The 15,207-nt window shown below is 36.4% G+C and overlaps 1 protein-coding gene across 1 annotated transcript in view; it reads right to left on the reverse strand.

Annotated features, from left to right (window-relative positions):
• Positions 1-15,207, reverse strand: part of LOC150093426 (transcription initiation factor TFIID subunit 6-like) — a 162,756-nt gene that overhangs the window by 119,493 nt on the left and 28,056 nt on the right. Inside the window, exon 4 of the mRNA XM_090413591.1 lies at positions 11,340-11,396. Within this exon, the coding sequence (XP_090269717.1) occupies positions 11,340-11,396 (57 nt within the window). The remainder of the gene's footprint in view (positions 1-11,339; positions 11,397-15,207) is intronic.

Below are 15,207 nucleotides of genomic sequence, written 5' to 3' on the forward strand. Positions count from 1 at the left end.
CAGTGTGAGTAAAAGATAATGATTATCAGTACAATACTGGAAATGGAGTGCAAGAAACTGATGGGGCCATAGATTTGGGGTGATGGTGGCAATAAAGTTCACACAACATATGGAAAAGGTGGGTAAAATAGTTCATAGAATCATCTAGATGTTGAAGAACACACTAAAAAGTAAATATAAGAAAGTTACTATCTCTCTTTTTATAAGGTTTGATATAACCAAGACTTCTGTGCTCAGAATGCTGAGCACAGAAGGATGAGGACCTGGTGGAGAGGATTCAGAGGTAAGTGACTAATATGGTGATAGGTCTGTGGAATACTTTCTATGAGGACAGGCTAAAGGTGTATGTGGTATTAGATGTTTTATAGAAACATGTGATAGATATAATACATTTTTAAAAAAAAGTTTAACACATGTAAAGGAAATTAGAATTTATTTACAACTTGTGTGTGTTTGTTTTCAGACAGATTAGCCATTCTGCTAGGATCAGAATTGAAGAACACCAAGATTCATAAGATTTCTAGAGTCAGAGGGTCCAGGCTTAATAATTAGTTCTGAGTTCACTGACACTGAACCAGTTTAAGGAGAGGTATGATAGGTTTGTGTGCGTATAATAGTTAGTTTGAGTCTCCAGACTCCATGAAGTAATAATAACAATAATAATAGTAGCCATAAACTGTTCATAATTTTTATTATGAACAGTTTTATTATTATTTTTATCATTCATTTTTTTTTTAAATTACGAAACTATACCTGACCTGGTTCCTTGGAACTTTAATAGTGTGTCTCCTGCTCGCTCAGCTGCAGCTGAGACATGTAAAAGTATGACTCGCTGTCGAATCATCCATGTATTGATATTTTGAATGTTGTAACCAATTCTTTTGCTCTTTCTCCCTAAACGATACTCATGTTACAGGAAGCAAAATATAAGTTGCAAATAAATTCTAATTTGTTTACATATGTTAAACCATTTTTTTAAAAATATATTACAAATACATGACATAAACAGTTGACACAACACTAATGAAGGTCGCTGCTTTCGACAACAAAAAGATACAACAAGTGGCGCAACTAGGTTCTTCTATTTTCGAAAAGTTAGGTTTCTTTTTGGACAGAGGGTGCATATAAAGGTATGCGAGCTATGAAATATAGTTGATGGAAAGGAAGGTATATAATAGAAGTTACTAAGGAGCTTTATATGATAAATGAAGAAGAAATTTATTATTCAGACCTTCTAAATAATAAAATTTATAAAATTTTATTATTTACATGTAATAAAGATAGAAATAAAGATAGACATTATTAACATGTGTTAATAATGTCTATCTTTATTTCTAATGAGTTTGAAGTTGTTCAATTTTTTAGTTGGTCCTGGTTAATGAGAAAAGCAATACATTCTTTAACCAGTCAGTGTTCCCAACTCATGAAATTTGATCACGTGACACCACCATCATGTGTGTCCTATTTTCTGCCTTTTGGCTGATAATTTAGGACTTTGGTCTGCTAAGTTCTAAATTGCTAGCTCATCCTTGTTCATTTGGTATCAGAGTGATTTTGAAGATCACAATTTAGGGATGTAGAAGATGATGTCCTATACTTGGTCACTTGGCAATTCAATAAACATCTTTCTTACAATTCCGAAAGTTCTAAAGGTGTAGGAAAATTGTAAATATATTGTCCTGGAATGAGGCATTACAAATAAAGACATCAACATGTAGTACATTCTCCATGTTGTAGAACAGAGAAAAACCATATCTGATGAATTTTAAATGAAATGGCCAGCACACTATCTTGTTGTTGGCTTGCCATGTATATAAGAGGATTTTTTTTTTTTTTTGGGGGGGGGGGGGTCCTTTTATTGTTTATTTTCAGTTTTCTTTTAAATTCATAATTTCCATAATTCATTTGTTTGTTAATGGTTTTATTCATGTTTTTCAGCTATCTGATAAGCATTTCTATGTTCAGTTACTGGTCCTTCATGCTCAATAAATATATTTCTCATCTCTGATCAAGACTTATATTAAGTACTATGCCATCTTTACCTGCAAAAAAACTCATTGGTATGTGAAATTAATAATCCTTCTTTAATTAAATAAATCTCATTTAATTAGATCTATTAATAATTATATGTGAATACGAGGAAGAAATAAGCAATAGAATTTGTGGTGATCATGGAAACAAATGATTTAAAACCTCCCTACTGGCGAGGTGGATGAAACGGTGAGACCAAATTGCACTTCTTATCCATGTTATTCAACAGGTGTTACAGAATCGTATCCAGATTTAGCTGGACGTCTACTGATGTCATGGCCAGTTGGGGGAAGGGGGGCTAAATGGACATAAGGAGAATATAAGAGTGGATATCAGGTGGTTATTGAGAAGAGTGAAAGATAACAAACAGTATAGTGGGAAAGGTTGTCAGCGCATTGGTGAGGTATGACAATGAGTTGAACAAAATCGTGAATGGTATATATACTGGTAGAGCTGTGCGAGGAGAAGGAAGTGCAGTTTGTGGATGTATGGGATGTATCTGAGGGAAGAATGAAATTATACAGAACTGATGGATTGCATTTGAATGGCTTGGGGAAACCAAAGAAACTGTTGCTAGATGGAAGTGCAGTGTGATGCAAGCAAGAGATCAAAAGTGAGAAGTGAAGTGAAAGATCAGGACAGTGGTAAGGAAGAGAGAGAGAGTGAAGTACTTGATAATGGAATTAGTAGTAGGGTGAGAGATGAAGAGAGAGAATGGGAATGTAAGAGGAAGCCCAGGGATGAGAGTGAAGGTAGTAGTGAACGTATATATGGGGATAATCAGTATAGGAATGGAATAGGATGGGATGTGAGTAGAGTAGTTGAGACTGAGCAGATATATGGGGTAAGTAATGATAAAGGTGAATGGGCAAGGGCAGGTGTGATGGGGAAATCACAACAAGTGGCTTGGGTAGGACTGCTGGTTATAGATATAAAAGTGAACTGATGTGTTTATTTAAAATGTCAAGATTATTAGAAATAAAAGAAATGAAATTGTTTAACTGATTGAGTTTATATTCACCTAAAAAATAAAAAAATCGGAATAAGTGAATCATGGTTGAATGAAGATGTTATCCTAATGGGAATAGAAATGGAAGGGTAGTTTTTTTTTTTTTTTTTTGTGAGGATAGAAAGGACAAGAACAGAGGTGAAGGGGGGGGGGGGGGGGGCTGATGATAGAAGGAGAATTATATCCACATAAGGTAGATGTGAAAGAAAGAAAAAGTGGCAATGGTTTTGAGGCATTGTGGCATGAGGTGGAGGTTGTTAAGAAGAGATATTTAGTTGGATGTTGCTATAGGCCAGGGAATGCAGAAGGAGATGATAAAGAAATGAAACAACTTGGGGTAGTGAACAAGGGAAGGGTGATTATTATGGAAATATAGATTGGAATGAAAAGATAGCATTTGAAAATAAGGAAAATGAATTTATAGAGTTCTTAAGAGACAACTATCTCAGGCAGTATGTAAAGGAGGCTATGTGAGGATCGAGAGCTTTAAATCTGATCATTTCATCAGAGGACATAATTGTGAGTGAGGTTACTCACCAACCTCCAGTTGGTGATAGTGATCATGAAGACTTCTATGAGGAAAGGATATATGTGGAAGCACAAGGCTGATGAGCATGACAAGCTTAGGAGACAGCATGGAGCTATAGTATGGAATGAAGAGTCAATTGAGTGGTAAGGAAATAAATGCTGCTTGAGAACTAACAAAGAAATATATAACACCACCACTGTGTGAATGTATTCCAAAGGTCAAAAAGCAGAATGAGGTAGGAGTAAAATGGATGAATGAGAGGATTAAGCATTAAATCTGGAAGAATTAGGCACTTTGGAGGCTGCATAAGATGAATAATAGTAATAATCAATTGCATGAAATGTAAAAAGAGCAGACCAGTAGAGTGACTCAGTAGGTAAAGACAACAAAAGTGCAGTATAAGCAGAAATTAGCAAATCAGGCAAAGAAAAACCTTTGAGAGGTTTTTCAATATACAGCAAAGTAGAAAGAAGAATGATTATGGTAAGATGATGTTATTGGATGAAAATGGGAGATTGGTAACTGCTGCAGAGAACATAGTCAAGGTATTCTGGGAGAAGTTCATCAGAATGTTTCATCCTTAATGTGAAATCAGAAGCTCAAGTGTAGAACAAAATGAGAGAAGACTTAATGGTCAGTGAATAAGTGGTATATGAGGAGTAAAGTAAGCTAGATGTCAATAAGGCAACAGAACTTGATAACATATCATCACAGGTCTTAAGGGGTTAGCATCAGCATTGGCCTACCTGTTTAATAAGTCTTGGAACAGCACAATTCCCAAAGGAATGGAAGGAAGGCAAAATTGTTCCACTTCACAAAGGTAGTGATAAGTCTAAGGCAACAAACTATAGGCCAATTTGTATATCCTGAGTGTAGGTAAGGTATTAGAGAGATTGGTGAGATACAGGATACAAAAATGGGTTGATAGTAGTGGTATTCTTTATTTCCTCATTATTATAATATTATAATTCCCTATATACCTCTTCCTCATTTACAGTCAGTCTCTTTTCCTCATTATCCACATTATCAGGTGTAACAATATCTGACGTATTTCATTCTATTCACCTCTATCTCACACCATACTGCCTCAAAACAACTACTACTATTTCCCTCTTGCATCTCTACCTTGTATGGACTTAACTCTTTTTCTATCATCAATTGCACACCAACTCCCTTTTTATCCTTTCTATCTTCACAAAATACATCATATTCTTCCATCTCTATTCCTATCAGGATATCCTCATCCAACCATGTCTTAATTATGCCAACAATTTTTGGGTGAACAAACTCAATCAATGCAACCATTTCATTTGCCTTGTCTGATACTTCTAGCATTTATATCATACATAACAGCTCATTCCTGGATCTATACAAGTTTCACTGATACCACTTAAAAGATGTAACTTCTCCATACTTACCTCAAGCCATTCCTGTTTCTCCTTACTCATTCCAGAACCCTTTTCAAATCCAACTGTTTCCCCTACATCCCAGGTCGTCCCCTTCCCTTTTTGTCTATACATTCACATCCAGGGCACTTCAGAAAAAAACAGCCACCAGAACTTTAAAGAAATATAATCTCTGCACTGCTTTCAAGCCTCATCTGGCTTCTGTGCTCTGCTCTCTCCTAAAGATTCACTTCCTCTCCTCTTTGTTCCAGGTATTTACAACATTTCTTATTCTTGCAACTTATCATGTTATGATCAAACTGGGAAATCTGCTAACATCCACCATTATAACTATAGACAGTCATGTGTATACTTCATAACAATAAATACAAACTTAAAAGTCTTTTTAGAATCAGTAGCAGATTTAAAAATCCAGCCTAATCTTAATAAATATGGCTGTGTTCCCAAGATTTAGGAAACTAATTCTTAGAGGCTTCCTGCCCAACACCTAAGGGTAATCAACAGCACCCATAGAGGGCACCTTTCATAGGACTTTAAACTTTCAATAGTTTAATTTCTTCCACTTGCAGTTTGTGTATTTTTGTGCATGTTATTACAATTTTAATATTGTATTCCTGAAGATGTCTCTGTGACAGATGAAATACTGGAACGATTAAACTGATATTTAATTATTTCTCTTTGTGTTGTATTCATTCCATTAAATTTTATTATAAGTGAATTGTAAATCCAATATATATTTTACTTCAAACTGGTTCCTTTCCATATTAAATTTTTTTCTATAAAATTTAAATGATGTACAGAATATTGCAATTCAACTTCATTATTAACTAGGAGTACCTAATCACCTGCATATAAGAATCTGTCAAGGTTGGCTATAATTTCATAATGGAATATTTATATTTCTATGAACAGTCGTGTCTTTCAACATTTGACAATGATACTGGAGAACCTTCATTATAAAATTGTCAAATGTTGAAAGACCGACTGTTCATAGAAATGAACAGTCGGTCTTTCATCTATATAAAATAAGTAAACTATTTCATCTATTTAGTATGTAGCAATGTTTTAATATTTTAGCAAATTAAATAAGAAATAGGCAACAGAATAAAAGCTGGTTTGGTTTGGAGTCAACTGGATATATTTATATGGAATAAGAAAAATATTAGTCAAAACACTAAACTAGCTGTATACAAGACAAGACAGTGGTCAAACCAATTTTAACTCATGCCTCTGAGAGCTGGGTTAGAAATAAAACAGTTGACCAAAGACTAGAGACCACGGATAAGAGATATCTGAAAAAATTAGAAGAGTAAACAGATGGTATATTAATGACAGAATCATATTAAAAATAAAGATATTAGGAATGAACTTCACATTGTTAGCATCCAGGATTGTGTGAACAGAGGTAATCTAAGATAGTATGGTCATTTAAAAAGAATGGAAGACGAAAGGGCAAAACAACTGTTTGATGCAGGATGGCAGTAAAAATATCTAGAAGAAGATTAAAATCAAAATGGACTGATCGAATTAGAAATACTTTAGAAAACTGAAATATAAGATCTGGCAGTATTGAATTGTGATAAATAGCAGATTACTTTGGAGGAAGATTATTAATTGAGGTTAATAATAATGCATACTTTATCATGTAGTACTATCAAAGTATCTAGTAAACCTCTTGAGGGTGCATATTAGAATTTTGATGATAAGGTTTACATCAGCCCACACATTCATGAGTGGGACTGATGTCAATGAAAAAATTATTAAACTACAATTGAAAAAATATTTCATAAAAGTTCTCATTTTAAGAGAAGTAACAACTAATGCATGAACTGGAGTGCTCATCCACAGCGATTCCATGGCTATGAATATATCAATAAATAATACAGAGGTAACTATTAATTAATAGTTTTTCTAGAGTGCTCTTCCTAGGTAGGATCTAGGCTAAGTTCCACTTTTCCGCAAGCTGCTTGTGTGCATGTATGTTACAATTTATACTGTACTGAGACAAAGTACTGAGAACATTAAACTACTGTGCTGTTTACACTCCATTGCACATATAACAAGTTCTAATCAGGACTAGAAGTCTAAATATATAATTAATGGTTCAATAAGTCTGAAGACCATGAACTAGCAGATGCTCCCATTTTTACATGTTCAGAGGAATGGTGGTGGTGGAGGAGGCTAGTTCAGTGGAGCAGTGTAAATGAAGCACTAGAAATACTTCCTCCATTTGCCTTCTATGAGAAGGCAAATGAAGGAAGTCAGAGAGGGGTCCAAAAAAGCAATCTAAGAACAGAGGTATTCTTAAGGAGGTTTATGGTTTATCTACCACAAACCTACACACACAGGCCAGTACATACACAAAAGTTCTTATCACCATCCAACACAAAAACTAGGTGTCATAAGCACCCTTAAACACAGAGCTCAAACTATTTGTTCAAATGAACTAGCTCTAAACCGGGAATACAAGATAATCAACCATTTATGAAAAATGGATACAGTAAAAAAACTATTCACAAGATCCTCCACAGAGATACTAATAAAAACAAAAAAGATTTCAAGAATGCCATACCTTATGTTAGAGGCATTTCCAAAAAAATAGACAGAACACTACACAAATACAACCTCAAAACCACCTTTAAACCCCCTACAAAATTAAGACACCTACTCAGTTCTTCTAAAGATCCTCTTCCACACCTAGCCCACCCAGGGGTATACAAAATACAATGTACATGTAACCTACCATATATAGGGAGAAACAGGATACCTCCATTTTGGAAAAAGCCTTTCCGATCACGCACTCCAAACATACCACAGAATTGATTGGAAAAATACCAAGTCCCTACACCACACCCAAAACCTGGTTTGAGAGGAAATTTAAAGAAGCATGTGAAATGCTCAAACATAACCCAAATCTGAACAAAAATGATGGTCTAACCATTCCAAGAATATGGAGGGCCCATTTGCAACCTTTATAGCAACCAGAACAAGCCGAAGAAAAATCCCACTACAAGAAGACTTGGTGAAGTGTTTTTTTTTCCCCTTAACATTCAATAGCAACGTGAACTATACAATTCCTGAAGAAAATCATAGTATAACAATCTGAACTGTAGAAATCCAGAAGAATCTTAGTACATGAGGATTTTAGCAGAGTTTATTGTAGTTTTTTATTTAATAATTATTAATTTTTTTAAATATATTTATTATTTATTTTATTTATATTTATTTATTATGGAGGGATGTGGACATAAGAAACAGATGGAAAATATACTTTGAGGGACTTTTGAATGAGGAAAATGCAAGGACTCACAGAGGAGATGGGCAGCCTTCTGAGGGGATGGTGCAGAACATCAGTAGAATGGAAGTGACGGAGGTCATGAAGAGGATGAGGAATGGAAAATCGGTTGGCCCCGACAGAATTCCAGTGGAGGCATGGAAGGCACTGGGGGAAGAGGGAATTGACCTGCTGTGGGACCTGTTCATGAAAGTTTGCCATTAGGAAAATATACCCGAGGAATGGAGGGAGAGTACTCTTGTTCCCATCTCCAAGGGTAAAGGGGATGCACAAGACTGTAAAAATTACAGAGGAATAAAGTTGATGTCCCACACAATGAAGATCCTAGAAAGGGTTCTTGATGGTAGATTGAGGAAGGAGGTGGAGATTGCAAAGGAACAATTTGGCTTCATGCCTGGTAGATCAACAACAGATGCTATCTTTGGGTTACGACAGATGATGGAAAAATATCGAGAGAAACAAAGGGAGCTACATCTGGTATTTATTGATCTGGAGAAAGCATAAGATAGAGTGCCAAGGCAAGAAGTCTGGAGGTGTCTGAGGGAGAAGAAGGTTCCAGAGAAATATGTCAGGTTGGTGCGGGAGATGTACAGAAAAGTGAAGACAAGTGTTCGGTCCTGTCTGGGACAGACAGAAAGTTTTCAAGTAACAGTTGGCTTGCATCAAGGGTCAGCATTGTCTGTTTCTGTTTAATATTGTGATGGAGGTGGTAACAGAGGAGGTGAGAGAAGATGTGCCTTTGACAATGTTGTATGCAGATGACATCTTGCTGTGTGTAGATTCAAGAGAAGAAGCGGGACCTAAACTGGAAAGATGGAGAAAAGTACTGGAAGAGAGAGGTATGAGACTGAGCAGAAGTAAGACAGAGTATGTGTGTTGCAGTGGGTGGCGGCGACCAGGAGACAGATCTGGAGCTGGAAGGAAATGTCATTAGGAAGGTGAGAGACTTTAGATACTTAGGTTCAACAGTGGAAGAAGATGGAGGAGCTGAGAAGGAAGTGGGATGCAGGATACAAGCGGGTTGGAGGAACTGGAGGGAGATGGCTGGAGTGTTATGCGATAAGAGGGTGCCGATCAATCTGAAAGGCAAAATTTATAGGACAGTAGTGAGGCCAGCTATGACATATGCCACAGAAACTGTGGCCCTGAGGAAAAATAACATCAGCAGGATGGAAGGAGCAGAGATGAGAATGCTTAGGTGGATGTGCGGTGTGACCAGAAAGGATCGCCTGAGAAATGACTATGTCAGGGGAACAGTGAAAGTTACAAACTTAGGAGCGAAAATACAGGAGGCAAGGTTGAGATGGTTTGGTCATGTGATGAGGAGGGAGGACGAATATGTGGGAAGAAGGGTCATGCAGATGGATGTGCAAGGAAGGCGGAAGCGTGGGCGGCCAAAGAAGAGATGGAGGGAGCTGGTAGAAGAGGACTTGAAGATGAAGAACTTGGATGTGGTGACAGCCCAAGACAGGAAGGTGTGGAGGAGACTCATTACAAGCAGTGACCCCACTTAAGTGGGAGAAGCTGCAGAAGAAGAAGATTTTATTTATATTTATTTTTTCAATTTTTATTTTATTTTATTTAATTATCACTAGAGATTAGGCTAAGAAAAAGATTAATTAACAGCGTAGATTTAATTTACCGGTATACAGTGCAATAGCATGCAGCTTGGTTCCCTATACACATGTATCCTTCTGATGATGACCTCAATACAGGGGTCGAAACGTCAAGTGTTATTTTATTAATAATTAGTAAAATAATCATTTCAACATGCGTGTTTTGTGTCCCTAAATTCATAAATATGAATGCTGATCACCATGTAACCTTAAAAGAAAGATATATAATTATTAAAAACAAATAGAAGTAACTAAGAACAACATTAACAATAGCAAACATCAACATCAATGTTAGCAAAGTAAGTGCATCTGATGATCGAAGGCAAAATGAAGTCCTGATGTGAAGGATGAAACAGACTGACTTGATGGAGTTGTCTTAGATTAGTGCAATGACAAGCAAGCTTAAATGTTGCATAACTGTATTATGATTTCACTTCATTCTCCTTAGTAGAAAAGACTACAACCTCTGCATTAACTAGGTATCATCATCATTATTATTACAGGTACCTCCATTAAGTCAGAAGACTCATCATGGAAGACCATCACTAACCAATAATTTACACAATATCTATCATACCTCTTCTCTAAACTCAATCCATTCCAGTCATTCACTGCTCTCCAAGAAAAAAAAAATCTATTCTCAATGCCAATACATAACTACCAGAGGTTACCCTAATTCTCCCCCCCCCTACTCATTATGTGTTGAAAAATTTCTTTTGTATCAATCTTATAGAACCCTTTAAGTTCTATAAGATTGATGCCCTGAAGCACTCCACTAGTCACACTCATTCTTCTGGATTCTACTCCACCATAAATACTGTCTCAACTTGAACAGTGCATAAACCTTTAATCTAATAAACCATAAATCATAAATGCATAAACCAGTAAATCTACCAGCATACCTTTACAGCTTTCAGCACATACAAACCACATGTATAACATGCATATAGCAGCACTCAATGCTCAAAATATCCCCTTTTGCCTTCACACATGCCCGAAGTCTGTGAGGCTACATATCGATGGCAGCACACCCATCCTATAGAAATGCTGCTGCTGCTCACTCCAAATCCACCTTCAGGGTGGTGATTCTGGGGTGTCATTTCTTGCAGGCTACTCTGTCAAGCTCCAACCACAATTTGAAGTCCAGTGGATTCAGATTGGGACTTCCAGACAGCCAATCAGGAGGTGATATGTGGTTGGGCACATTTGCCTCCAAGCACTGTTGGAAGGTTCATTGCATACTGTGAAACAAGATGTTCTGGTGTAAAAACAGAGGCCAACAGAATAAAACATCATGCCAAGAATGTGATTCTTTTTAAGTCATTGGTCAGTGAAAGGGAATCTTAGATCCTTTTAATTTGCAAGTATAAGCAGTTAGTTATTAAGCTCCAGATTATCAGCAAAGCAATTTTTTTTTTTAATTTATTCTACTCATAAATAAACATTATCTCACCTGGTGGAGGATTCTCAGGTATTGTAGGTTGTACACCTTCTATGCTAAGCCAATGTGCTAAAATAAAAAATAACAAGAAAGAAAAAAAAGCAATTATGCAATTGAATTCAGGATAACAGAATTATTACTAAATAACAGCAGCTAGCTTGACCAACTCAAAAATTAAACAGTAAGTATTTCATTTTCATGATAACAAAGAGTACCTAAATGCTGGCAGAAAGAATGGATCACTTAAAATTCATTTCAATGTGATTTCAATTTGAATGCAAGAAATAATGCACTATGGTGTATTTTCTTCAATGCATGCAGATTAATGCAGTTTTCTTTGATTAATGATGAGAACCAACAAAAAAGTTCTGAATACAGTTCTGTGGGTAATACCTCAGAATGGGATAGTTAATACAAATATAAGAATAGTAGTGGACCTGGGACCCATTGCACTTTATGCGCACTAATGCCAGGAGAATTCAGAACAAGGATAAGAAGTTTATGTCATCAGTTAGTTCTTTTTGGCCAAAAGTCACTGCATATTCCATTGCATTAATGAGACATGGCTGATAGAATAAAATATAGTCAGTAACATAGAATCCAAGGAGTACAGTATTTTCTGGGAGGACAGAATGCAGGAGAATTGCTGCGGATGAACTGCAGCCAAAAACAGTAGTTCAGCAGGAGATCAGTGAAGGCAGTGCACATTTGAGGCAACTGTGAGATATAGGACAAGAGAACAAAATATATATTTGGCTGTTGCTACAAACCAATGGAATGCAAAGGTTTAGTGGATCCAGTAATTGTATGACCAACCACACTCGCCAATTAGCGAGAGTGATTGTGCAGTCTTGATCAGGGAGGTGGTGGCTAAACATTTGGAATTTTCAGTTAAGAAGTGGTATATGTGGAATTACAGAGCTGGTAATTACAACAAAGTGGAGACTGACTGTTCAGTGCCACTGCATAAGAAACTGCAGAGATGGGTGTTCATAGTGCATGGGAAATTGTAAATGAGTATTTGAAGTAACTAATGCATACCTAAAGTCAGAAGGATAAATCAAGTGGAATTAAAAGCTTAACAAAATCATTATGCAAGAAAGAAAAGTCATCATCAAATTCCTGACATGGACCCTCAAGGGGTGTGCAGGATATGATAGTACTACATGAAAAATTTACATAATTACTAACTTCCTATCAACAATTTTCCTCCAAATCAGTCAATTACTTGTCAAGACTCCAATATTATCATTATCAGATCTTATATTTCTATTGTCTAAGGCACATTGTACCGTATCAATCCACCTATATCTTGGTCTTCCTCTGGGACGTTTTCCTGCCAACCTGGCAGAGAACACTTGTTTTGCTAATCGTTCCTCGCCCATTCTGTTTAAGTGACCATACCACCTGAGATTAGCTCTGCTAACACATTCCTGGATGTTGACAATGTCAAGTTCTTTCTAATATCCACGTTTTTAATATGATATTGCCATTAATGCCATCTGTTCACGTCTATAATCTTTCTCAGGACTCTCATAACTGCGGCCTCTAGTCTTTGGTCAAGTGTTTTACTTCTGACCCAGCTCTCAGATCCATAAGTTAAAACGGGTTTGAACACTGCCTTGTATACAGCTAATTTAGTGTTCTGATTAATTTCTCTCTTATTCCATATGAATTTACTCAGTTGACTTCCTACCATACCAGCTTTGTTGATTCTGTTGTCTATTTCCATATTTAATTTACCATCTTCACTAAAAATGGTGCCTAAGTAGCTGAAATGTTTTACTTGTTCCACAGGTTCCCTGTTAACAACACAGTTGACATTTTCAACAATTCTACCTATTTTCATTGTCTTTGTCTTTTTAATGCTGACCTTCATACCATATCTATTTCAACAGTTATTCAATTTAGTCAGGGAATCTTGCAAACTTGTAGCGGATTTATTCAGAAGTATAACATCGTCCGCATAAAGCAAAGAGCTGACATTAACATCTCCAATTCTGATATCATGTTTAATACCACTTTCCTTCATAATGTGATCCATATAGATAATGAATAACAGAGGGGATAAATTAAACATTAAACCATCTTCCTGTACATCCTTCAGTTCTAACTGCCGACTTACAACTCAAATACAGACTAAGTATTGCTTGATATAATGCCCCATTGACACCATATAACTGTAGCGTATTGAATAGCTTCTCCCTTGGCACCTTGTCATATGCCTTTTCCAGATTGACAAAACTTAAATACGGATCTTTGTTATATTCCCATGCTTTCTCGACTATTTGTCGTAAAGCGAAGATCTGATCGTCTCTATATGGCCTGAATCCAGCTTGTTCTTCACCAAGCTTTTCTTCCACAATTCTTCTCAACTGTTTCTCAAGTATACTTGCATAGATCTTGCAAGGAACATTCAGTAGGGAAATACCTCTGTCTTCTCACATTCAGTTTTATTTCCCTTTTTATATATGGGTACTATGAGAGCTCTACTCCAATCATTGGGAATTCGTCCCTCTGTCCAGGCCTTCTGAACTATGCAGTGCAGCCAGTGTAAGACTTTTATACCACCATATTTCAGCATTTCTGGTCAAATATCATCTACTCCTGCTGTCTTTCCACATTTCAAGCCTTTGATGGCTTTTTCTACTTCAAGTATGGATATGTATTCCTGACGGTATGCCTGTTGAGTGTTTTTTTACTACTGTGCTATCACTGCTTGTTTCATTTAGCAATTTTTCGAAGTAATTACTCCATACTTCAAGGATATCTTTTTCTCCTGTTTTCATGTCACTTTTATCATCTCTAACTCCTTTTACAGCATTCTTGACTCCATTTCTAAGTTTCTTCAACAACCTCCAGAATATCTTACCACCTTCTTGATATTTATTTTCTATGTTCTTGCCAAAGTCCTCCCATGACTTTTGTTTAGCTAGTTTTACACAGTGTTTCGCTTTCTTACATTTGTCTCTGTATTCTCTAAGAGCAAAAGCTGACTTATTTGCCAGGAACTATCGATATGATTTCTTGTTTTCCTTCACTGCCTCTTTACTTCCTGTGTCCACCATGGAGATCTGATTTTTCTATCCTTGCAGACAACCTCACCACATGCCTCTCTGGCTGAATCAATCTGGGTTTTCTTCAAGGCTTGCCACTGAATCTCCAGGGTTTGGTTCCTCTTCTCAAACTCTTTCATTTTTTCTTCAATAATCTTTGTATATTTTAGTCTACAGTTCACATCTGAGAGCTGCTCAACTTTTATTCACTTTAAAACTTTCTTACATGTTATTCTTTTCAATATGAAATTCAATTTTATCCTGCTCAAGACTAAATAGTGATCACTTCCAATTTCAAATCCTCTGTACACTCTGGTGTCATGCACCAGGGAGAAACCATCACTATCAACAATAACATAGTCAATGAGACTTTTCTTATTCCTTGCCTCTTCTCTCCATGTGAATTTGTGCACATTTTTATGTTGGAACATGGTGTTAGTAATAACCAGTCCATGTCCTGAGCTGAAATCCAACAGGTATTTGCCATTATTATTAGCTTTGCTCTTTTCTCCAAATTTTCCCAAAACATTTTTGTATGTCTGACAATCATTTCCTACTCTGCTATTCAGACCCCCAAAAAGGACCAACTTTTCCTTTTTCATTGTGTCAGTTGCTTTTTCTAAAGCATCAAAAAATTCCTCCACTTCTACCTTAGTAGAACCTTCTGTGGGACCACAGGCACAAATAAGTCTCATTGTTCAGTTCCCTATTCTCATATTTGCCCACATTACTCCACTTGAGACTGCCTGCCATTCAAGATGATTAGCCTCGTATTTTGTGTTGAATACTATGGCTACTCCTTCTTTTCCTTGATTGTCATTGCC

The sequence above is a fragment of the Typopeltis vanoorti genome, chromosome 24, assembly GCF_054136105.1.
Source record: "Typopeltis vanoorti isolate ZY-2024b chromosome 24, IOZ_Tvanoo_1.0, whole genome shotgun sequence".
Lineage (NCBI taxonomy): Eukaryota > Metazoa > Arthropoda > Arachnida > Uropygi > Thelyphonidae > Typopeltis > Typopeltis vanoorti.